General features: G+C 35.1%; 1 protein-coding gene and 1 long non-coding RNA gene across 2 annotated transcripts in view; one reads left to right on the top strand and one right to left on the bottom strand.

Moving 5' to 3' along the window:
* Positions 1 to 21,861, bottom strand: part of LOC142225611 (uncharacterized) — a 318,712-nt gene that overhangs the window by 241,677 nt on the left and 55,174 nt on the right. The gene's annotated exons all lie outside the window — the stretch shown is intronic.
* Positions 374 to 21,861, top strand: part of crc (bZIP transcription factor crc) — a 102,307-nt gene continuing 80,819 nt past the window's right edge. The window contains exons 1-3 of the mRNA XM_075295414.1: positions 374 to 540; positions 20,533 to 20,817; positions 20,881 to 20,994. Of these exons, the coding sequence (XP_075151529.1) occupies positions 20,643 to 20,817; positions 20,881 to 20,994 (289 nt within the window). The 5' untranslated portion in view covers positions 374 to 540; positions 20,533 to 20,642. The remainder of the gene's footprint in view (positions 541 to 20,532; positions 20,818 to 20,880; positions 20,995 to 21,861) is intronic.

Here is a 21,861-nt window from a genome sequence, read left to right as displayed (position 1 = left end):
GTGAAATTATACTCACCTCATTTATGTCAAATTTTTACTAACAATAATAAAAAGTTTCGGTTTCGAACAGGCCCCAAGTAGCTATTTGAAATTGTTTTTTTAATTTACACTTATGTTCCTTTGTTAATTTACACTTATGTTCCTTTGAAAACTGAATTAAACCAAATTTGCCTAAAAGTGGGTTCTAACCCTGCCGACATTTTTTGATTTTGACGGCGCTATGTTAACAAAGCATATGTAACGGATGTTAATATAATATCATCCCTGTCGATTGTAATAATTTATTGTTATCTTCATGATATGTAATCGATAATTGTGCTCAACCACCAATCAGTTATCGACTAAAGACAAATCGATTTCTCTATTACCAGTTCTCAGTTCTTTTTCCAATGAAACGTAAAAAGGTTGAATATTTATGTCGTGTTTTTTTAGCATTTATATATCGGTAAAAATGGATATATAGTCGGATTTGCACAACGAAGCAAACAGGCAGTATTGCCCAAAAAGTTCAATTATTGAAAAAATGTTAATACAAAAAGCGTAAGTAGAGAATTGCAGATTGGTTTCCTCGCTTATATTATTGCGTTAATTTGTGCATAGTTGTGTGAAACAATATGGTTTATGTTTAGTCCTCCAGTGAGGGGTCGAGAGTGTACAATATGGTGAAATTCATTTTGTTGGTAATTGTAGTGAGAAAGGTTTGTGAATGCCTCATCTGTTTTTGCAACTATTGTGTGCAGCTATCGTCTCCAACTTGTCTGACGCAACATGCTAAAGACAATGCTTTTCCAACTGTGGCTTTTTTGCACAATTCGGTTATCGACAATGTTGCCGTGTGATTTATTAGCCTTCGCCAAATAGTAAAAAAGCCTTAAGTGTTGTAGATTATTGTAAAAACTCCCAAATAAAGGGTGATTTGTTAAGAGCTTGATAACTTTTTTTTTAAAAAAAACGCATAAAATTTGCAAAATCTCATCGGTTCTTTATTTGAAACGTTAGATTGGTCCATGACATTTACTTTTTGAAGATAATTTCATTTAAATGTTGACCGCGGCTGCGTCTTAGGTGGTCCATTCGGAAAGTCCAATTTTGGGCAACTTTTTCGAGCATTTCGGCCGGAATAGCCCGAATTTCTTCGGAAATGTTGTCTTCCAAAGCTGGAATAGTTGCTGGCTTATTTCTGTAGACTTTAGACTTGACGTAGCCCCACAAAAAATAGTCTAAAGGCGTCAAATCGCATGATCTTGGTGGCCAACTTACCGGTCCATTTCTTGAGATGAATTGTTCTCCGAAGTTTTCCCTCAAAATGGCCATAGAATCGCGAGCTGTGTGGCATGTAGCGCCATCTTGTTGAAACCACATGTCAACCAAGTTCAGTTCTTCCATTTTTGGCAACAAAAAGTTTGTTAGCATCGAACGATAGCGATCGCCATTCACCGTAACGTTGCGTCCAACAGCATCTTTGAAAAAATACGGTCCAATGATTCCACCAGCGTACAAACCACACCAAACAGTGCATTTTTCGGGATGCATGGGCAGTTCTTGAACGGCTTCTGGTTGCTCTTCACTCCAAATGCGGCAATTTTGCTTATTTACGTAGCCATTCAACCAGAAATGAGCCTCATCGCTGAACAAAATTTGTCGATAAAAAAGCGGATTTTCTGCCACTGATTTTGGTAATAAAATTCAATGATTTGCAAGCGTTGCTCGTTAGTAAGTCTATTCATGATGAAATGTCAAAGCATACTGAGCATCTTTCTCTTTGACACCATGTCTGAAATCCCACGTGATCTGTCAAATACTAATGCATGAAAATCCTAACCTCAAAAGAATCACCCTTTATTTGTTACGAATTAGGGCTGTCATTCGGGATCGATTTTTGTAAATCCCGGGATTCGGGATTTTAAGATATAGAATCGCGGGATTTTCCTCCTTTTATCCTTTTGTATCCTTTTGTACTTCGTATTTTTAAGTGTCTTCTTAAAAATATCAAGGTATTAAAATTTGTATCAGATAAACGCGATGTTGTCATATTGTGGGACGGACTTTTTATCATTGCTTGAGGACATCGTTAACTTCGATTTTTGATTAAATGTGCTTTTTATGGTATACCTCATAAATACTTACTCGACGTGCACCATAAATGTATATTAACCGAAAATCCCGAGATTTCGGGACGGGATTTATCCCGGGTGACAGCCCTATTAGGAATGTAAATAGGTACAAAACGGGTTTCCAAAATTTTATGAAAATTAATCGTGTAGAGATACATTGTGTAGGGATACAATATAACAAAAAAATATATATAATAAATAAAAAGAAAATATGCACATATGTATATCAATTTAAAAGCACGTAAAACCAACATTTCGAGGTTTGAATGTTTTAAAATTTAGTAAAGATATAACATTTCGCCAATAGAATTCCAAATTTCTAAATCTTCTCCATTTGCAGCGTACAGATTGTTGGTAGTAAATAATTTAATTATGTCGATTGTAGGTGTTGGTCGGGTCAGGTATAGTGGTAGCCCGATATTTCAGGGCCATTGAACCAGGACCAGTGATCATTGAGACAGGACCATTGTGATACCACAGTAGTGAACTTCTCTCTTACCACTGAGTGCTTCCCGATTCTATGTTTAGCTCAATGACATGGGACCTCCTTTTTATAGCCGAGTCCGAACGGCGTTATACAGTGCGGTGAAATCACTGAGAGAAGCTTTGGAACTCTCACAAATGTCGCCACCATTATTGAGAGGGGATAATCCACCGCTGAAAAACTTTTTGGTGTTCGATCGGAACTGGGTTTGAACTCACGACTCATGTATGCAAGGCGGGCATCAGGGCTGCCAATTTTGCCGATTTATCGGCATTTTGACGATTTTTTTACTCAGAAAATGGGCAATTCCGATTTTTTCCCGATTTTAACGATACTAACACCGTTCATTAGACACATAGTTAAGGGAGTTAAAGTTTTTACATTTTGAAGAAATTTTTCGAAATATTAAAATAAAGTTGAAAAGTTTTGGGAAAAATTGGAAAAAATTGTGTACTTTGGTTTTTCGAGTTTTGTCAAAATTCGTACAAATAATGATGATTCTTCCACACTCCACAGCTAAAATTAGATGATATGTTAGTTGGAGAATGATTCATCTGTTCCAAAAATAACCTAAAATGAAATAACTCAAGTTGTTTTAATACATAAATTGGTAATGATTTACTCAGAATGTGCAAAAGAAACTTTTACTAATTATGATAACATTCTAGTACAGTATATACAAATAGCCACATTTAGACATATCTATCGGAAACACCATAAAAAGTCACCTGTTTTTTGAAAACGCGGGACTTTTTCGGCTAAACTCGAACTTAATACCCACCTTTAGCGGCTAAACTCGAACTTAATACTCACCTTAAGTTCGAGTGTAGCCGCTAAAGTGAAAACTAATTCAGTAAAAAAGGCATAAAATTATATATATTTGTTGTAAATTTTATTATAACTCAAAGCAAATTTTCATAAAGTTTGTATTCCTTAAAATGGATTATTAAACAAAAGTAATCGTAAACAAGTATATACGGCCGTAAGTTCGGCCAGGCCGAATCTTATGTACCCTCCACCATGGATTGCGTAGAAACTTCTACGAAAGACTGTCATCCACGATCGAATTACTTGGGTTGTGGTATCTTAAAATTTCTTAACATCGTTTTCTAAATTGTGTGTACGTTGTATATATTAGACAAAAAAGTTATGTATAGGTAAGTCTACAAATAATTACGAATCGATATGGACTTTTTGCACGATACGTAGAGAGCGAGAATTGAAATATGGGGGTCGCTTATATGGGGGCTATATACAATTATGAACTTGATATGGACCAATTTTTGTGCGATTGGGGATCGATTTATCTGAGGGCTATATATAACTGTAGACCGATATGGACCTAGTTAGGCATGGTTGTTAACGGCCATATACTAGCACAATCTACCAAATTTCAACTGACTCGGATGAGATTTGCTCCTCCAAGAGGCTCCAAAACCAAATCTTGGGATCGGTTTATATGGGGTTTATATATGATTATGGACTGATATCGACAACTTTTGGCATGGTTGTTAAATATCATATACTACCACCACGTACCAAATTTCAACGAGATCGGATGAATTTTGCTTCTCCAAAAGGCACCAGAGGTCAAGTCTGGGGATCGGTTTATATGGAGGCTATATATAATTATGGACTGATATGAACCAATTCCTGCATGGTTGTTGGATACCATATACTAACATCACGTACCAAATTTCAACCGAATCGGATGAATTTTGCTCTTCCAAGGGGCTTCGGAGGTCAAATCTGGGGTTCGGTTTATATGGGGCCTATATATAATTATTGACCGATTTCGACCAACTTTCGCATGGGTGTTTGAGGCCATATATTAACACCACTTACCAAATTTCAACTGAATCAGATGAATTTTGGTTTTCCAAGAGGCTCCGCAAGTCAAATCTGCTGATCGGTATATATGGGGGCTATATATAATTATGAACCGATGTGGACCAATTTTTGCGTGGTTGTTAGAGACCATAAATTTCAATCGGATCGGATAAAATTTGCTTCTCTTAGAGGCTCCGCAAGCCAAATTGGGGGATCGGTTTATATGGGGGCTATATGTAATTATGGACCGATGTGGACCAATTTTTGCATGGTTGTTAGATACCATATTCTAACACCATGTACCAAATTTCAACCGGATCGGATGAAATTTGCTTCCCTTAGAGGCTCCGCCAGCCAAATCGGGGGATCGGTTTATATGGGGGCTATATGTAATTATGGACCGATGTGGACCAATTTTTGCATGGTTGTTAGAGACTTACACCATGTACCAAATTTCAACCGGATCGTATGAAATTTGCTTCTCTTAGAGGCTTCGCAAGCCAAATCGGGGAATCGGTTTATGTGGGGGCTAATTATGGACCGTTGTGGACCAAATTTTGCATGGTTGTTAGAGACCATATACTTACACCATGTACCAAATGTCAGCCGGATCGGATGAAATTTGCTTTTCTTAGAGCAATCGCAAGCCAGATTTGGGGGTCCGTTTATATGGGGGTTATACGTAAAAGTGGACCGATATGGCCCATTTGCAATACCATCCAACCTACATCAATAACAACTAATTGTGCCAAGTTTCAAGTCGATAGCTTGTTTCGTTCGGAAGTTAGTGTGATTTCAACAGACGGACGGACGGACATGCTCAGATCGACTCAGAATTTCACCACAACCAAGAATATATATATACTTTATGGGGTCTTAGAGCAATATTTCGATGTGTTACAAACGGAATGGCAAAGTTAATATACCCCCACCCTATGGTGGAGGGTATAAAAATTACGATTTTAGCGGCTAAACTCGAACTTAATACGCATCATTAGAGAAAAGTAATCGTGCGGCCAAAATCGTACTTAAAGGTGAGTACTAAGTTCGAGTTTTTCCGCTAAAGTGAAAACTAAATCAGTAAAAAAAGGCATAAAATTATACACATTTGTTGCAAATTTTATTATAACTTGATGGGGAAATCCTTAAAATGGATTATTAAAGAAAAGTAATCGTGAAAAAAATGATGATTTTAACATCTAAACTCGAACTTAATGCCCACCTTAAACGTGAAAAGAGTCACTACAATTGGGGTGAAAGCTTCAAACTTGGCAACACTGGTTACCAACAACAAAAAAGGTTGTGAATGAAAACTGGTATTTTCATTTGTTTTTATATGGACGTTCGCTAACTTTGTATGTTTTTGTGACAACACAACAACTTCGACTTAATCAACGATCGTAACTTAGAGACTTAGAGAATGGTCACAATTAAAGACCATAGAGAGTCCTATTGCATATTATTTCTATGGTCTTTCCAGACAACGGCCAGTAAAAGGTTTGCCTATACCGCACCCATTACACTTCCAACTTCCATTTTAACTAGATTTCAACTATCATTTGCCTTATAAAAAAGGAATTTCAAATCCACTTTTATCTGGACTTCCATTGGTCATTGTCACGTCTGTTGGGCTCTTTATATATTGAGGAAATATTGGGTTTTTTTGATTTGCTACAAAAGCTAATGTCCTATGCTATATTCTTCAAGTTCAATATCTTATGCGCTTATCATCAACTTTGTCTGGTGGTAATTTCTTATCAATACCACTTTTATTTTTAATAACAATATTCTTTGTTGTTATCTCAATTTTTAACCATTTTTAATATATTCCAACTACTATTGCCTATTTATCAAAAAAATTCTCTTTGTCATCTCCGCGTTTTCGCAGTAGGGCATGTGTTTGGGAAATATTGGAATGTTCCAAATCTTCTCCATAAGAATTCATTCATGTGGCTAGCTATTCGAACTTGGATACAAGTAAGAGGGGCATATAATTGAAATAGATGAAGAATCGATATACTCACATTGGACTTTTTCCGACACTTTCACTTTACTGTCACATTCCATTACATAAGGAGAGCTTACGGTTTATAATTTGGACCGTGTCGGATGGAAACAGGCAGAGGTTTGAAACCATGTAACTCATCAGCAAAAAATTAATACCAGCAAAAGCGATAAGTGAGATGAGGAATCTGCAAAATTTTAACGTACGTCGGATGCTTTTGCTCGTCTGAAGAGTATAATGGGTAATTTCAAACGTTAAAACTGGAAATGTCTTTATGTACTATTAGTTAATGTGGTGTCACACTGGGTAAATCTCCAGTAAGAGGGAGAGATTTTACATTTGAAACCGCTTTATTTGGGCTGTATATTTACGGGAAATATTTTGTAGAATATTTAATAAAAACACTACAATTTTATTTTGGAAAATCTATAGCTATATGCACCTCACGCACGCTGACGTATGATCGTCACGGAAGAACGGGACACTGTTCCTCCCACATGGAACGAAATAAAATGTAATTTTATTCTTCAAAAGCGCGAATTAGTAGCACAGCAAAAGTGAAAAGATTTGGTTAAAATTGTAGATTTTTGGTTATTGCTGCTATTACCCTGCCAACATTTTTTGAATTTGACGGCGCTTCTGATAATCCCCACCACGTCGAAAACAATCGTATATGACATCCAAAACTCGTTGGAAAAGCGCCGTCACTACTGAGAAGATTGTCTAGATGTTTATTAATTTGATTAAACATTTATAAATTCTTATAAATATAACATTTATACCAATATCACAACACATTTACAATTTTACGCGAAATAACTATGTTTTCAGCACTTCATTATCGATTTTATTTAAATAAATTATAAGAAGCTAGTTGCGCTTGGTGTTCTCAAAATATAAAATGGCTCTTGTAACAATAGTGATGGCAAAATACTTTCATGTACATTTCATACTTTTTCATACGCTTCCCCCATCACAGTTGGCGATTGTTGCAGTGTCACTTACGAGCAGGGCTACCAATTTTGCCGATTTATCGGCATTTTGACGATTTTTTTACTCACAAAATGGACAATTCCGATTTTTTCCCATTTTAACGATATTAACTCCGTTCATTAGACACATAGTTTAGGGAGTTAAAGTTTTTACATTTTGAAGAAATTTTTGAAAATATTAAAATAAATTTGAAAAATTTTGGGAAAAAATTCGGAAACAAAACATGGACTACTTTGGCTTTTCGAGTTTTGTCAAAATTCGTACAAATAAGCATGATTCTTCCGCACTCCACAGCAAACGTAGAAATTTTTTACTAATTATGATAAAATTCTAGTGCAGTATAAACAAATAACCACATATAGACATGCCTATAGGTCCCTTGTCATTGAGCTTAACATGGAATCGGGCAGCACTCAGTGACAAGAGAGAAGTTCACCAATGTGGAATCACAATGGACTGAATAGCCATAGTGAGCCTGATACATCGGGCTGCCACCTAACCCAACCCAACCCACATATAGACATATCTATCGGAAACACCATAAAAAATCACATGTTTTTGAAAACGCGGGACTTTTTCTTGAGTTTCAAAATATTTAATTTTTAAATAAAAATGCTACTCAATTAATAACAATATTTTAGAAAAATAGATTTTTTATACAAAAAATTACGAAATATTTTTTGTTTAACTAGAAAATGATTTTTATGTTAATGTTATTTGCATGCAAACCTGATTTCTTTGTGTTTTATTTTATTGAAATGCATAGTTCTGTACATTAATTTTCTGTTTTTTTGTGTTTAAGGTGGGTATTAAGATCGAGTTTATCCGCTAAAAACGTAATTTTTTCACGATTACTTTTCTTTAATAATCCATTTTAAGGAATACAAACTTTGTGAAAATTTGCTTTGGGCTTTTCCCCATCAAGTTATAATAAAATTTGCAACAATTATGTATAATTTCATGCATTTTTCTTACTGATTTAGTTTTCACTTTAGCGATTTTAGCGGCTAAACTCGAACTTAATACTCACCTTTACTCAAAAAAATATGTTTAATTTTAATATTATTTATATTGCCGATTTTTTGACGATTTTTGAAATTTTTTGAAATGCTGGCAGGGTATTTACAGACTACTGTTATTCAGAGACAAAAAATTGCTTCTTTACCACATTTTTTTGCTAAAACAGAAGACTAACGAATATTGGCCCACATACTGCTAAAAATACAGCTGATACGAATTCAAGCCATTCTGTCGAAGAAGAAAATTACTGTTACAGTAAATCGAAAGCAGACGCTGGCAAACATTGGAAAACTAATTGTCTATCTTGATCATTCAAGTAAAAACAGAAATCGTCTGAAACAAATAGCTCTTTTTTTTTAAATACCGTAATATCCCACAAGGATCATATTTTACGTTTTGATTTCCACAAATAAGCGGACCTTACACGGTCGGATAAACACTACGCCAGAAGTTCGCCTTTGTTGTGTGTTCGCTCACGCTTTGCCCTTAAGGGTGGGTATTAAGTTCGAGTTTAGCCGCTAAAATCGTCATTTTTCTTTGATAATCCATTGCTTTGGGCCATTCCCCATCAAATTATAATAAAATTTGCAACACATATGTATAATTTTATGCCTTTTTTTACTGATTTAGCTTTCATTTTAGCGGCTAAACTCTAATTTAATACTCACCTTTACACTGCACGAACAAATATCATGACAACACGAAGACATAAGAAGTAGCATAAACATAAATGAAGATGTCCGAAAATTTATGTGTGAAGCCATTTTTTAATAAAAAAATTGATTCCTGAAGAAATCCACTTGATGAATTTCAAAATACTTCTCGCCTTGTTTTCCATTGAGTGGAAGCTGAATTTTTCTACGCCTTTTCCACAATTCTGCTTTAGATTTATATACTTCTCAAATTTCCAATCAGAATTGGCGACCCATCATTAATTTTAGTGCAGAATTGCTTGTTTTTATTATGAAAAAAAATTTGTTTTTGATAATGTTTGGCGAACATCCCCTTACACCTAAAGACTTGTCCTTTCAACCAGAAAAAATCTATGTCAACACGTCCCCGCAACATGCGAACGTGACCTTATACTAGCGGATTTGTAGCCACAACGTGTTGTGTCGGCAGCGTTTATCCGACAGTAATAGGTCTCCTTTAGTAAGGTACTCTCATGCTATAGGTTAATTACAGTTTTTTCGTTCGAGCAGAAATTTTATTATCGGCATTTGCTTATATTCAAATACATATATTTAATTAATAACATATGCGTAGTTGGAGGGGTCTTATGGGTTTGTTACCTCTCCCTAACAAATACCATTCAGTATTTCTTCTAATGTGGTATCACAATGGACTGAATAGTCTAAGTGAGCCTGAAACTTAATCGGGCTGCCACTTTAACCTAACTTAAACTAACCTAGTATTTCTTCAAACTATGATTTGAATACAGCTTCAACTTGAACGAACCAGAGTTTAGAGTTTTGATGTCAAAACTCAACCGTCTGAGGCTGTGTCTTTTGAACAGCTACAGAGTTTTGAAGGTCTGAGACTTTTCTTGCCGTATTTTCTTCAGTCATATTGTGCTTATGTCGGGGTCACCAATGTCGGTGGTTCAAATAAAGCACACATTTATTGAAATTTAAAATTGTTTATCTGGAAATAATTCGTTTGAAAAAGCAAAACTGTAGTAAGAAAATAGTTTGACTAAGGGCCATTTTCATGTAGCTCCGTTAGGCTTTAACTGCCAGTTAACAGAAAGTAAATTGCAAATATTTTCTCTCCGATTAACTTTAACTGAAAAATTTTCGTCAGTTAAGTTCCTAAATGGCTTATGGAATATAAAGGCAAGATGACAGCTTCGTCTATAATACGGTTTAAAAGTTGGTTAGTTAACGGAACACTAACGGAGCTTTATGAAAATGAGGGTAAAACTACAAAACAATTTAGATTAAATTTAAAAACGATTATATATCCTTGGATTCTGTATTCTTCCCATCTATACGAATTAGTTTTTTCTCTTTTGAGTTATCTTAACAGTGAGCACACATTGTAACTTTCACCCCTTAGGAGAACGTTGCTAGCTACGCACTGTTAACTGGCAATGTCACAATTTAAATAAATGTAATTTATGCAAAAAATTTTGAAATTTTTAATTTGCCTTAAAATGATTAAAGAAAAGTACCGAAATAAATCTATGTCTACATTACAGAGTGCGCTAAGTCTAAAAAGTGAATTTTACAGGAGACGAGTTCAAAGTTTATTTTGAATTTCTCAAAAACCGTATAAGATAGAAATTCATTTTTTGCGGTGTCAAAATCATACTTATTGTAGAATTTTGTAGAATGTGTAAATTCCAAATAGTGATAATAGATCACGGCTAAAATTAACGTAAACCACATTGGAATGAACAAAGCGTTTTGCGTTGTTCCTCTAAGTAGACTTAGCATCTTTTTATCGGAAATTTTGTTTGGCATTGGTCGTCTAAGTATAAAGGGTGATACGGTCAAAATTTGGTCAATATAAACTTGACGTATTTCTTTCAATTTTGCATTTAAAAAACCTGAACACCCCTCATTTTGAAGGTGTGTGTGTAGAATGTTGCTCCTATTTTGATTTTGGAATTCACTCTTCAGTTGTCAAAATGCCGTCCAAGCAAGAAGAGCAGCGTATCAAAATTTTGCTCGCGCATCGCGAAAATCCGAGCTACTCGCACGCAAAGCTGGCAAAATCGCTAAAAGTTGCCAAATCAACCGTTACAAATGTAATTAAAGTGTTTGGGGAACGTTTGTCGACAGCCAGCATTGGCGGAGCTAGAAATTTTCTCTGGGGGGGGCTATGCCCTCCCAGACATCCTTCAAAATTTTGTCGAAATTTCCGAAGCGATAAATTACCCCTATTGATAAAACTATACATGATTGATACTATCATTTTTTTTGATTGAATACATTTCAATTAAAAACAAGTAAGTAAAATCTAAAGTCGGGCGGAGCCGACTATATTATACCCTTCACCACTATGTAGACAAACATTTGTGTTACCATCTCAACTACTTAAAATTTGCTGGGAGCTATATAAAGGTTTGCATTTCCAGATACAAATACTTTTAATGGAAACAATTTTTTGTACTTCTACAAAAACTCTAGAATTAAAATTTAAATCGGCTAACGCCCTGGGATGATACACAATGTTAGTAAAAAATATGGGAAATATGAAGCGAGAGAAATTTTAATGCAATTGTACAAAAGAGATTTTTAATTTTTCAGGCGATGCATATGTATTCGAGATATAGGACAATTAGAGTAATATTTACAATTTTTGCTACTCAGCAGTGGCGATTTTACAAGGATATTGGTTAGATCTCGCCAAGATATGTGTAGGGCGACTTGGAGCCTTATTTAAAACTCATCCGTTCTGTGGAAATTTTGGCATTGCAGTGTGTAGGATATGGGGAAATCATCACAGAATTTTGTGTAAACTGTGAGAATTTTGGCCATATGGGATATATATATATGGGAGCCATATCTAAATCTGAATCGATTTCAACCAAATTTGGCACAATTACCTATACTACTAAACGTACTCCTTGTGCGAAATTTGAAGCAAATCACGGCAAAACCCTGGATTTTGAGGCCATATAAGTTCAATCGGACGAAAGATATATATGGGAGCTATATCTAAATCTGAACCGATTTTAACAAAATTTGACACACTTAACGATACTATTAAACGTACCCCTTGTGCAAAATTTGAAGCAAATCACGGCAAATCTCTGGCTTTTGTGGCCATATAAGTTCAAATCGGACGAAAGATATATATGGGAGCTATATCTAAATTTGAACCGATTTCAATCAAGTGTACCAAGCATTGGTAGAATGTCAATTCTACTCTTTATGCAAAATTTCACGAAAATCGGTAGTAACCTTTGGCCTATGTGGTCATATGAGTCTAAATCGGACGAAAGATATATATGGGAGCTATATCTAAATCTGAACTGATTTTGCTGATATTTTGCAAGTTTTTTGAGACTCATAAAATATTCGGATGTACTGAATTTGAAGAACATCGGTTGATAAACACGCCAATTATGACCAGATCGGGGATAAATATATATGGCAGCTATATCTAAATCTGAACCGATTTTTTCCAAAACCAATAGCAATTGTCTCTGTCTCAAGAAACGGCCCTATGCCAAATTTGAGGACGATCGGACTTAAATTGCGAGCTGTACTTTGTGCACAAAATTACATATACAGACAGACGGACGGACAGACAGACAGACAGACGGACATCGCTAAATCGACTCAGATTTTAATTCGTACCCGATCGGTATACTAAAAGGTGGGTCTATGACCACTATTTCTTGGCGTTATATACAAATGCACAAACTTATTATACCCTGTACCACAGTAGTGGTGAAGGGTATAATTAATTAGATCAATTAATTTCATGGTTGAAGACAAAAAATATTTTATTGTATGTGGGAGCCGGTTCCACGACACCGCTATAAATAATCAAATAGCAACTTACCATTATTTAATATAACAAAAAATAAAAGCATTGCTTTAAGTATGTGTTTGAAAAATATTGTTTGTAATTTATTTTTAATTCAAGACAACAAACATATGATTTTTAAATTTTATTTAAAATGTGTGTTTTAAAACAGGACTAGACATCATAAAGCAAAACATAAACTTAATATATTCATCGTGTATAAAAAATACTAAGAATAAAAAATTAAATAAAAGGCAAAAAATAAATTGAATATTATAAAACTTCTATCTTCGATTAGTTTTTAGAAATTCTCTGAGAACAGAATACAACGAAGCAACTGTCGAGAGCAGCGGTGCCAACTCTGTGGATTTTTCGTGATTTTGACGATTTTAGATGGTAAATTGGGCATGTGACGATTTATGATTTTAATCAACGTAGTTATAAATTGACTATTTTTGAAAATGTGCGTCTCAAGTTTCCTTTTAGTGTTTTTATTACGTGTTTTTAGTTGTAATGTAAATATCAATACTAAAAAATATGCTTAACATACTCTCTCTGCCACAATCTTAATTGGATTAAACACATCGCAAAGCTTGAATTAAAATATAAATCAACTGTAGCTTTGATTATTCTGGGGGGGGCATAGCCCCCCCCAGCACCCCCCTAGCTACGCCAATGACAGCCAGGAAGTCTGATCGGGGGGAAATCGAAAACCGGAAGCCGCTGAGACGACAAAGAGAGTTGCCGGTAGTTTCAAGCGAAACCCTAACCTCTCTCTCCGAGATGCCGCAAATAAGCTGGGTGTATCGTCTACAACCGTGCATTGAGCCAAAAAACGAGCCGGACTATCGACTTACAAGAAGGTAGTGACTCCAAATCGCGATGATAAACAAAATACGACGGCCAAAGCGCGATCCCGGAGGCTGTACACGACGATGCTGACGAAGTTTGACTACGTGGTAATGGACGACGAAACCTACGTTAAAGCAGCTTCCGGGACAGGAGTTTTATACGGCAAAAGGAAGGGGAAAGGTAGCAGATATTTTCAAGCACATAAAACTGTCAAAGTTCGCAAAGAAATATCTGGTTTGGCAAGCCATCTGTACCTGTAGCTTGAAAAGCAGCCTTTTCAAAGCTTCCGGGACTGTCAACCAAAAAATTTACGTGAAAGAGTGTTTGAATAAACGTCTGCTGCCTTTCCTGAAGAAACACGGCTGTTCCGTACTGTTTTGGCCGGATTTGGCATCTTGCCATTACGGTAAAAAGGCCATGGAGTGGTACGCCGCCAACAACGTGCAGGTGGTTCCCAAGGACAAGAACCCTCCCAACACGCCAGAGCTCCGCCCAATTGAGAAATACTGGGCTATTGTCAAGCGGAACCTAAAGAAGACCAAAAAAACTGCTAAGGACGAGCAGCAGTTCAAGACAAACTGGCTTTCTGCGGCGAAGAAGGTGGACAAGGTGGCTGTACAAAATCTGATGGCAGGTGTCAAGCGTGAGGCCCGGCAATTCGGATTTGGAAAAGCGAAAGCCTAACTGAATATTTTTCCTGAATTTTATACTAATTGAAATTGAAAAACAAATTTAATTTGATTTTTTAAATAAACGATTTCACAGATTTACACGCGTTGTCCCTTGACCAAATTTTGACCGTATCACCCTTTATATAGCATATTATGGTTTGGAGAATGAAAATGTAACAACCTACTGTGTTACAAAAACAGTTATATAGAGTGTTATAAGTTTAATTTTAACGTAAAACAAAAATTAACACTTCCAGGCGACACAGTTCAAACAAATTCGTCCATATCGGAATATTTCGATGTAATCTTTTAAATATACACAAAAAACAAGAATATACGGCCGTAAGTTCGGCCAGGCCGAAGCTTATGTACCCTCCACCATGGATTGCGTAGAAACTTCTACTGAAGACTGTCATCCACAATCGAATTACTTGGGTTGCGGTAACACTTGCCGATGGCAAGGTATCTTAAAACTTCCTAACACCGTAATATATACCACATAGTCCATACGTGGTATATATTAAACTAAAAAAGGCCGATTAAATACGATTAAATAAGTTTAAAGTTTCTATAGAAGTAAATTTTGGAAAAAATTTTCTATAGAAATAAAATTCTGAAAAAAATTTCTATAGAAATCAAATTTTGACAAAATAAAATTTTGACAAATTTTGACAATGTTTTCTATAAAAATAAAATTTTGGTAGACATTTTTGGCTCGAGTGGCAACTATGATTATGAACCGATAAGGACCAATTTTTGTGTGATTGGGGATCGCCTATATGTAACTATAAACCGAAAATCTGGGGATCGATTTATATGGGGGCTATATATAATTATGGACCGATATGGACCAATTCTTGCATGGTTTTTAGAGACCATATACTAACACCACGTACACAATTTCAACCGGATCGGATGCATTTTGCTCCTCTAAGAGGCTCCAAATCTGGGGATCGGTTTATATGGGGGCTATATATAATTATGGGCCGATGTGGACCAATTTTTGCATGGTCATTAGAGAACATATACCAACACCATCTACCAAATTTCAGCCGGATCGGATGAAATTTGCTTCTCTTAGAGGCTCCGCAAGCCAAATCGGGGGATTGGTTTATATGGGGGCTATATATAATTATGGACCGATATGGACCAATTTTTGCATGGTTGTTAGAGACCATATACTAACACCACGTACCAAATTTCAGCCAGATCGGATGAAATTTGCTTCTCTTAGAGCAATCGCAAGCCAAATTTGGGGGTCCGTTTATATGGGGGCTATACGTAAAAGTGGACCGATATGGACCAATTTTTGCATGGTTGTTAGAGACCATATACTAACATCATGTACCAAATTTCAGCCGGATCGGATGAAATTTGCTTCTCTTAGAGCAATCGCAAGCCAAATTTGGGGGTCCGTTTATATGGGGGCTATACGTAAAAGTGGACCGATGTGGCCCATTTTCAATACCATCCGACCTACATCAATAACAACTACTTGTGCCAAGTTTCAAGTCGATAGCTTGTTTCGTTCGGAAGTTAGCGTGATTTCAACAGACGGACGGACGGACATGCTCAGATCGACTCAGAATTTCACCACGACCCAGAATATATATACTTTATGGGGTCTTAGAGCAATATTTCGATGTGTTACAAACGGAATGACAAAGTTAATATACCCCCATCCTATGGTGGAGGGTATAATAATACTACGAAATTTTGCACCAACAAATATCGTTTCCCATTTGCTTTTTGCTGTAAAGAAATTTATATGGAAGAAAAGTATATACATTTATGTAAACGTTGTCTACATTCAAGAGTACGCTAAGTCTAAAAAGTGAATTTTACAGGAGACAGGTTCAAAGTTTATTTGGAATTTCTCAAAAACCGTATAAGATAGAAATTAATTTTTTTCGGTGATAAAATCGTATTTATTTTAGATTTTTTTAGAATGTACGAATTCCAAATAGTGATGATAATAGAACGTGGCTAAATATGCCTCAGACCACTTTAGAATGAACAAAGCTTTTTGCGTTGTTAATCTAAGTGGACTTATCATAATTTTATCGGAATTTTTTTCTGACATTGGTCGTCTAAGTACATATAGCATCTTATGGTTTCAAAAGTCTAACTCAAAATAAATTTTCTTTCCTGGCTAATTGCCTAATTTTCCTTCCGAAAAGATGTTCGACATTACAATTACTATATTAAATTTTTACTATGAAACTTCAAAATGTGTCTTACAAAAGACTTAACATAAAGTCAGAAAAGAACAGTGCTTTTTTGTATTGCAAAAATAAAATTTTTTTAATAAAATAAAAGTGAAATTTTCGAAGAAATTCAAAAAATCCTAACAATAGAAAAGCGTTTCCGTACACGTTTCCCAAACGTTTTTTGCGTTTACTAATTTTTTTTAAATTACTTAGCAAATTTTGCATAGTAACTTTTCATTTAATAAATTTGTGTTAAATTTTAATTAAATTTTAAGATACAGATTTTTGAGGAGTATAACTTTAGATTTATTAGAGCCAATTAATACTCAAACGTATCAAATTTCTATAAATTCACAAAAAAACTATACTTCATACGTTGGCAACTTTCTCAAATCTAAAATGCTCTAAGTTTACGAAATGTTTTTGTTTAATCGGGGAATTATATGCTAAGTGAACATAGCGACACACTAAAATGTACCATGTGTATGCTAAATAGACTTAGAAAGCATATCAAAAATAAATGTCCATTCTAAAGAATGCTATGTTTACTTAGTTTTGAAAAATATTTTACAGTTATGTTCTAAACAGTACTAACTACACATAATCCTTTTTGGAATGGACATTTTTTAAAACTTTAGTGGCAGGCTAAGTACAATTTTTACCATAACTTTTGATAGAAGTGTCCGATAAATTCGGGCTTTTGACAGGACTCAAGTCACATCAATCCGAATACAAAGAAACAAATTCCATCAAAACATGCTAAGTCGACTTAGCGTACTCTGGAATGAAGGCATCGAAATGGTCCTCATAATTGATGGTAAGAATTACTTCAATTATTCTTGCGAACCGTAGCATATTTCCCCATATTTCGAAGCACACATGAATACATTTCCTTTTGTTTCTCTTCAATTTGACTGAAATTTAAAGTGGTAATATGGCGGCTGACATTGTTGTTTCTGTAATACTGAAAGTACCTTCTTAAATATACCTTGGTGAAATGGAAATGAAAAAATGTTTTCTATTATAACTGGTGTAGTTTGCTGTTTCAACGATGATGTTAGTGAAAAATTTTTGCAAAGACGTTTGTTAGCAGTATTTCATTTAGAAAAAAAGGTTTGCCGATTTAACTAACGTATGTATGTTATTTGAAATTGTTTTCCGTTTGCTGCTATTAATAAAATAACGTGCTTCCATAAAAAGTCTCTCAACACAGAAAAAAGTTTTACGAACAATTTTCCAATTAAAGTCTTAATTGAGTTTTAAAAAGTATTCAATTAATTTAATTGATCGAACAAATTTTTAATTGAAACAAAAATCAATCACAAAAATTAATGGTATCAATTAATTTTTTAATTGGATCAATTAATTTTTGAAACGGCTTTCAATTAATTTTTTAATTGATACACAAAAAATTTTTTTCCGATTCAATCACGAAATTAATTGATCCAATTAATTTTTTAATTGAAATATCTTCAATCACAGAAATGATAGTATTAATTAAAAAATTAATTGAAGGTCAATTAAAAAATTAATTGATCCAATTAAAAAATTAATTGATCCAATTAAAAAATTAATTGATACTATTAATTTTTGTGATTGATTTTTGTTTCAATTAAAACATTTGTTTAATCAATTAAATTATTTATTGAATATGTTTTAAAACTCAATTAAAATTTTAATTGGAAAAATTTTCGTGAAATTTTTTTCTGTGTACTATCATTTCTGTGATTGAAGACATTTTAATTAAAAATTGATTGGATCTATTAATTTCGTGATTGAATGAACAAATTATTTTTTTTGTGTAAAGGTTTTGTCGTATGTTGTGCGAATAAATTGAAAATTTATTTGGGCAAAGCCCTATAGACTGCAAGATGGTTGGATGGACGCATGTTTCGCAATTACCGCATTCCTCATCAGCATCCTCTACTTGCAGCAAAACTATCAACCAATTATCAGAATAAATTAAGGCAGTTCATTAAACCCAACAATGAACCACACTTGAACCATCCGAAAAAAGTTTTGTATGAAGTCGGTTTATGCCGAAATAAATTCGAAACAAACATATCTCTTTTTCCTATGCCACTGTCAAATCATCGATTTGAGTTCAGTTGGCTGGGTTTATTTTGAGCGTGCTTCCTCTTCTTTTTCCATTCGTTTTGTTATGTTATTGTTGGTTTTGTTCTTTAAGCATTGTTGTTTTTTTTATTTCAGCTTAAAACCATACTTGACTAAACTACAAGTGTAGCTTAACCAAGAAGGTTCAAGTGTGGTTCATTGTTGGGTTTAATGAAGTGCCTGAATTTATTCTGATAATTGGTTGATAGTTTTGCTGCAAGTAGAGGATGCTGATGTCGAATGTGGTAATTCCGAAACGTCCGTCCATCCAACCATCTTGCAGTCTATAGGGCTTTGCCCAAATAAATTTGACAAACATTCTTTTCCTCTGTTGGTTAAGCTACACTTGTAGTTCAGTCAATGTATGGTTTTAAGCTGAAATAAAAAAAAAAAAAACAACAACAATGCTTAAAGAACAAAACAAAACGAATGGAAATTGAAAAACTTCACACGAAATTTCTTTCAATATTTTTTAAGAGTTATGGTTGGCACTAAAATTAGGAAACTTAATGTTTATGGTTCATCCTTATTGTTACTGTCTTATTTTTGTTATTTATAAACGATTTACCTCAGTCCGTAGTTAACTCTAGGATTTTGATGTATGCTAAGTTATTCTCCTCGTTTGATACTTCTGGTCAGGTGCATTTATTACAAGGTGATTTGGATAGCTTTGATGATTGGTGTAGGGTAAATCTGATGGATTTGAACTTGAGGAAATGCAAGCTTATGCGATTCTTTAGGTCTAGGCCTATTGATGTTCGGTATAGTAGACGGGGCTCGTTATTGGAAGAGGTTGATTCTTTTGTTGATCTTGGCATTGTTATGGATCGTAGGCTTAATTTTAATGGCCATATTGATTCGATGGTGAGTAAGGCGTATGGGGTTCTAGGATTCATAAAGCGTTGGGCGAAGGAGTTTTCGGACGTTTATGTTACAAAGAGACTTTTTACTGCCCTTGTTAGACCCATTCTAGAATATGGTTCTATCGTGTGGGATCCTCAGTATGAAGTTTACATTGATAGGATAGAATCGGTTCACAAGCAGTTCTTGTTGTTCGCTTTGAGACATCTTCATTGAAACAGTGATTTTGTTCTTCCTTCATACACTTCTACATTGAGGCTGATTAATTTGCCTACTCTTAGGAGCCGACGGACGATGTTGAGCTCCATGATGATGTATAGGTTAGTTAGTGGGGATATTCCATGCTCGGAATTGATATCTAGGATTAGGATAAATGTTCCTTTTACGGCATATAGGAATTACCAGTTTCTTTACATTGATTTTCAACGTTCGAATTATGCTTCTTTGGAGCCTATTCGTAGGATGTGCATTATTTTTAATGCAATCTATCATCTAGTTGACACTAACTTTAGTATTGATATGATGAAGTCTAGAATTTTAGCATATTTGGATAACTAATACATTAGTTTTATTGAATAACCTAATATTTGATCTTGTGTTTTAATATATCCGGCTGATGAGTCCTTCTCTGTAGCTAGTTAGCTCCCTCTGCCTCCACCCCGCCATGGTCCGGATCATGGTGTGTACGCTCTCCGTACGTCTTGGGGACGAGGCCCTCATGGTCGGATGGGGCGGGAAATTGGACGATGGGACAGTTCGTTAAAAAATCCTGATTGTTCTAAAAGTTTGGGTATAGCGATGAGGTTTAGACATACACTTATAGATCATTCAGTATTTGAGGCATTTAATATTTTTTTGATTAAATATGCAAACTATTTGTTTCTTTTTATTTTAGAGCCGCCATGGCTCCCACATATTCGAAAAGCGTGTTCTTAGGACAACACCTCTTACATTCACATCTTTTATTATCATCAATACCCGGAACATATTCCCATTTAACTGACCATGCCATCGACGGACATCAACAAAATGACAACCATGGAATCACTTGCCTTGCCACAGGATCTGCATTGGGAAACCAAATTGGAACCAATCTCGCCTCACAACGGCGAGTTGTTGCCGAGTATATGTGAAGATCTTGGTGAGAATTGGCTAACATCAAACGATGATTTTGTAAACGGTATGTATACATAAAAATCATAAGACGTACGAACATATACATATAAAAGTTTTTGATTTCTAGACTTAATAATAATTTCTGAGGATGATTTGGAATTTAAACACAACGATTTGGATTTGGCCGAAGCATTGTTAAGCAATGAAGATTTCGTAATGGAGTTTTATGATTTGAAAGAAGGTGAGTGTGTAGATTTCAAAGAACATTTAACCAGACTCTTAATATTTTTATCTTGGTAAAAAATTCAAAAAACAGTCAATACTTTGAATTTCTTATGCACATTGTATGTGAATTAGATAAAAGACACTACTTTGTCATTGTACGGTTGTGTCATCAGATGTCTTTGATTGTATAAAGTCTAGTTTGTTTCGATTGGCCCTTGCACGCACTTTGCGTAGAAAGTAATTGTTATGTTGGTGTGTTTCAAAAATGTCAAATTAATAATAAGGCACACACTTACAAAGGAAAGTAGAGTGCACAATTGATAATTCCTGTATAGTGATTTGTCTTATAGTTGAGGAGCCACCGTGGTGCAATGGTTAGCATGCCCGCCTTGCATACACAAGTTCGTGGGTTCGATTCCTGCTTCGACCGAACACCAAAAAATTTTTCAGCGGTAGATTATCCCACCTCAGTAATGCTGGTGACATTTCTGAGGGTTTCAAAGCTTCTCTAAGTGGTTTCACTGCAATGTGGAACGCCGTTCGGACTCGGCTATAAAAAGGAGGTCCCTTGTCATTGAGCTTAACATGGAATCGGGCAGCACTCAGTGATAAGAGAGAAGTTCACCAATGTGGTATCACAATGGACTGAATAGTCTAAGTGAGCGTGATACATCGGGCTGCCACCTAACCTAACCTATAGTTGAGGATAAAGACGTGCCTATCATAGCAAGCAAAATTTTTGAGGCAGTTACGTAGGAAAACTGAAGAAGGAAAATGTATTCCTTAAAATTTTCTATTAATCAAATGGGCATGCTTAACCGATTAATCGTTATTCGTTAATGCCTTGGAAAGAAACTACCCAAAGGGTTCTGTTTTACCCCCA

Source organism: Haematobia irritans, chromosome 2 (assembly GCF_050003625.1).
Source record: "Haematobia irritans isolate KBUSLIRL chromosome 2, ASM5000362v1, whole genome shotgun sequence".
Classification (NCBI taxonomy): domain Eukaryota; kingdom Metazoa; phylum Arthropoda; class Insecta; order Diptera; family Muscidae; genus Haematobia; species Haematobia irritans.
This window is presented reverse-complemented; position numbering and strand designations above follow the sequence as displayed.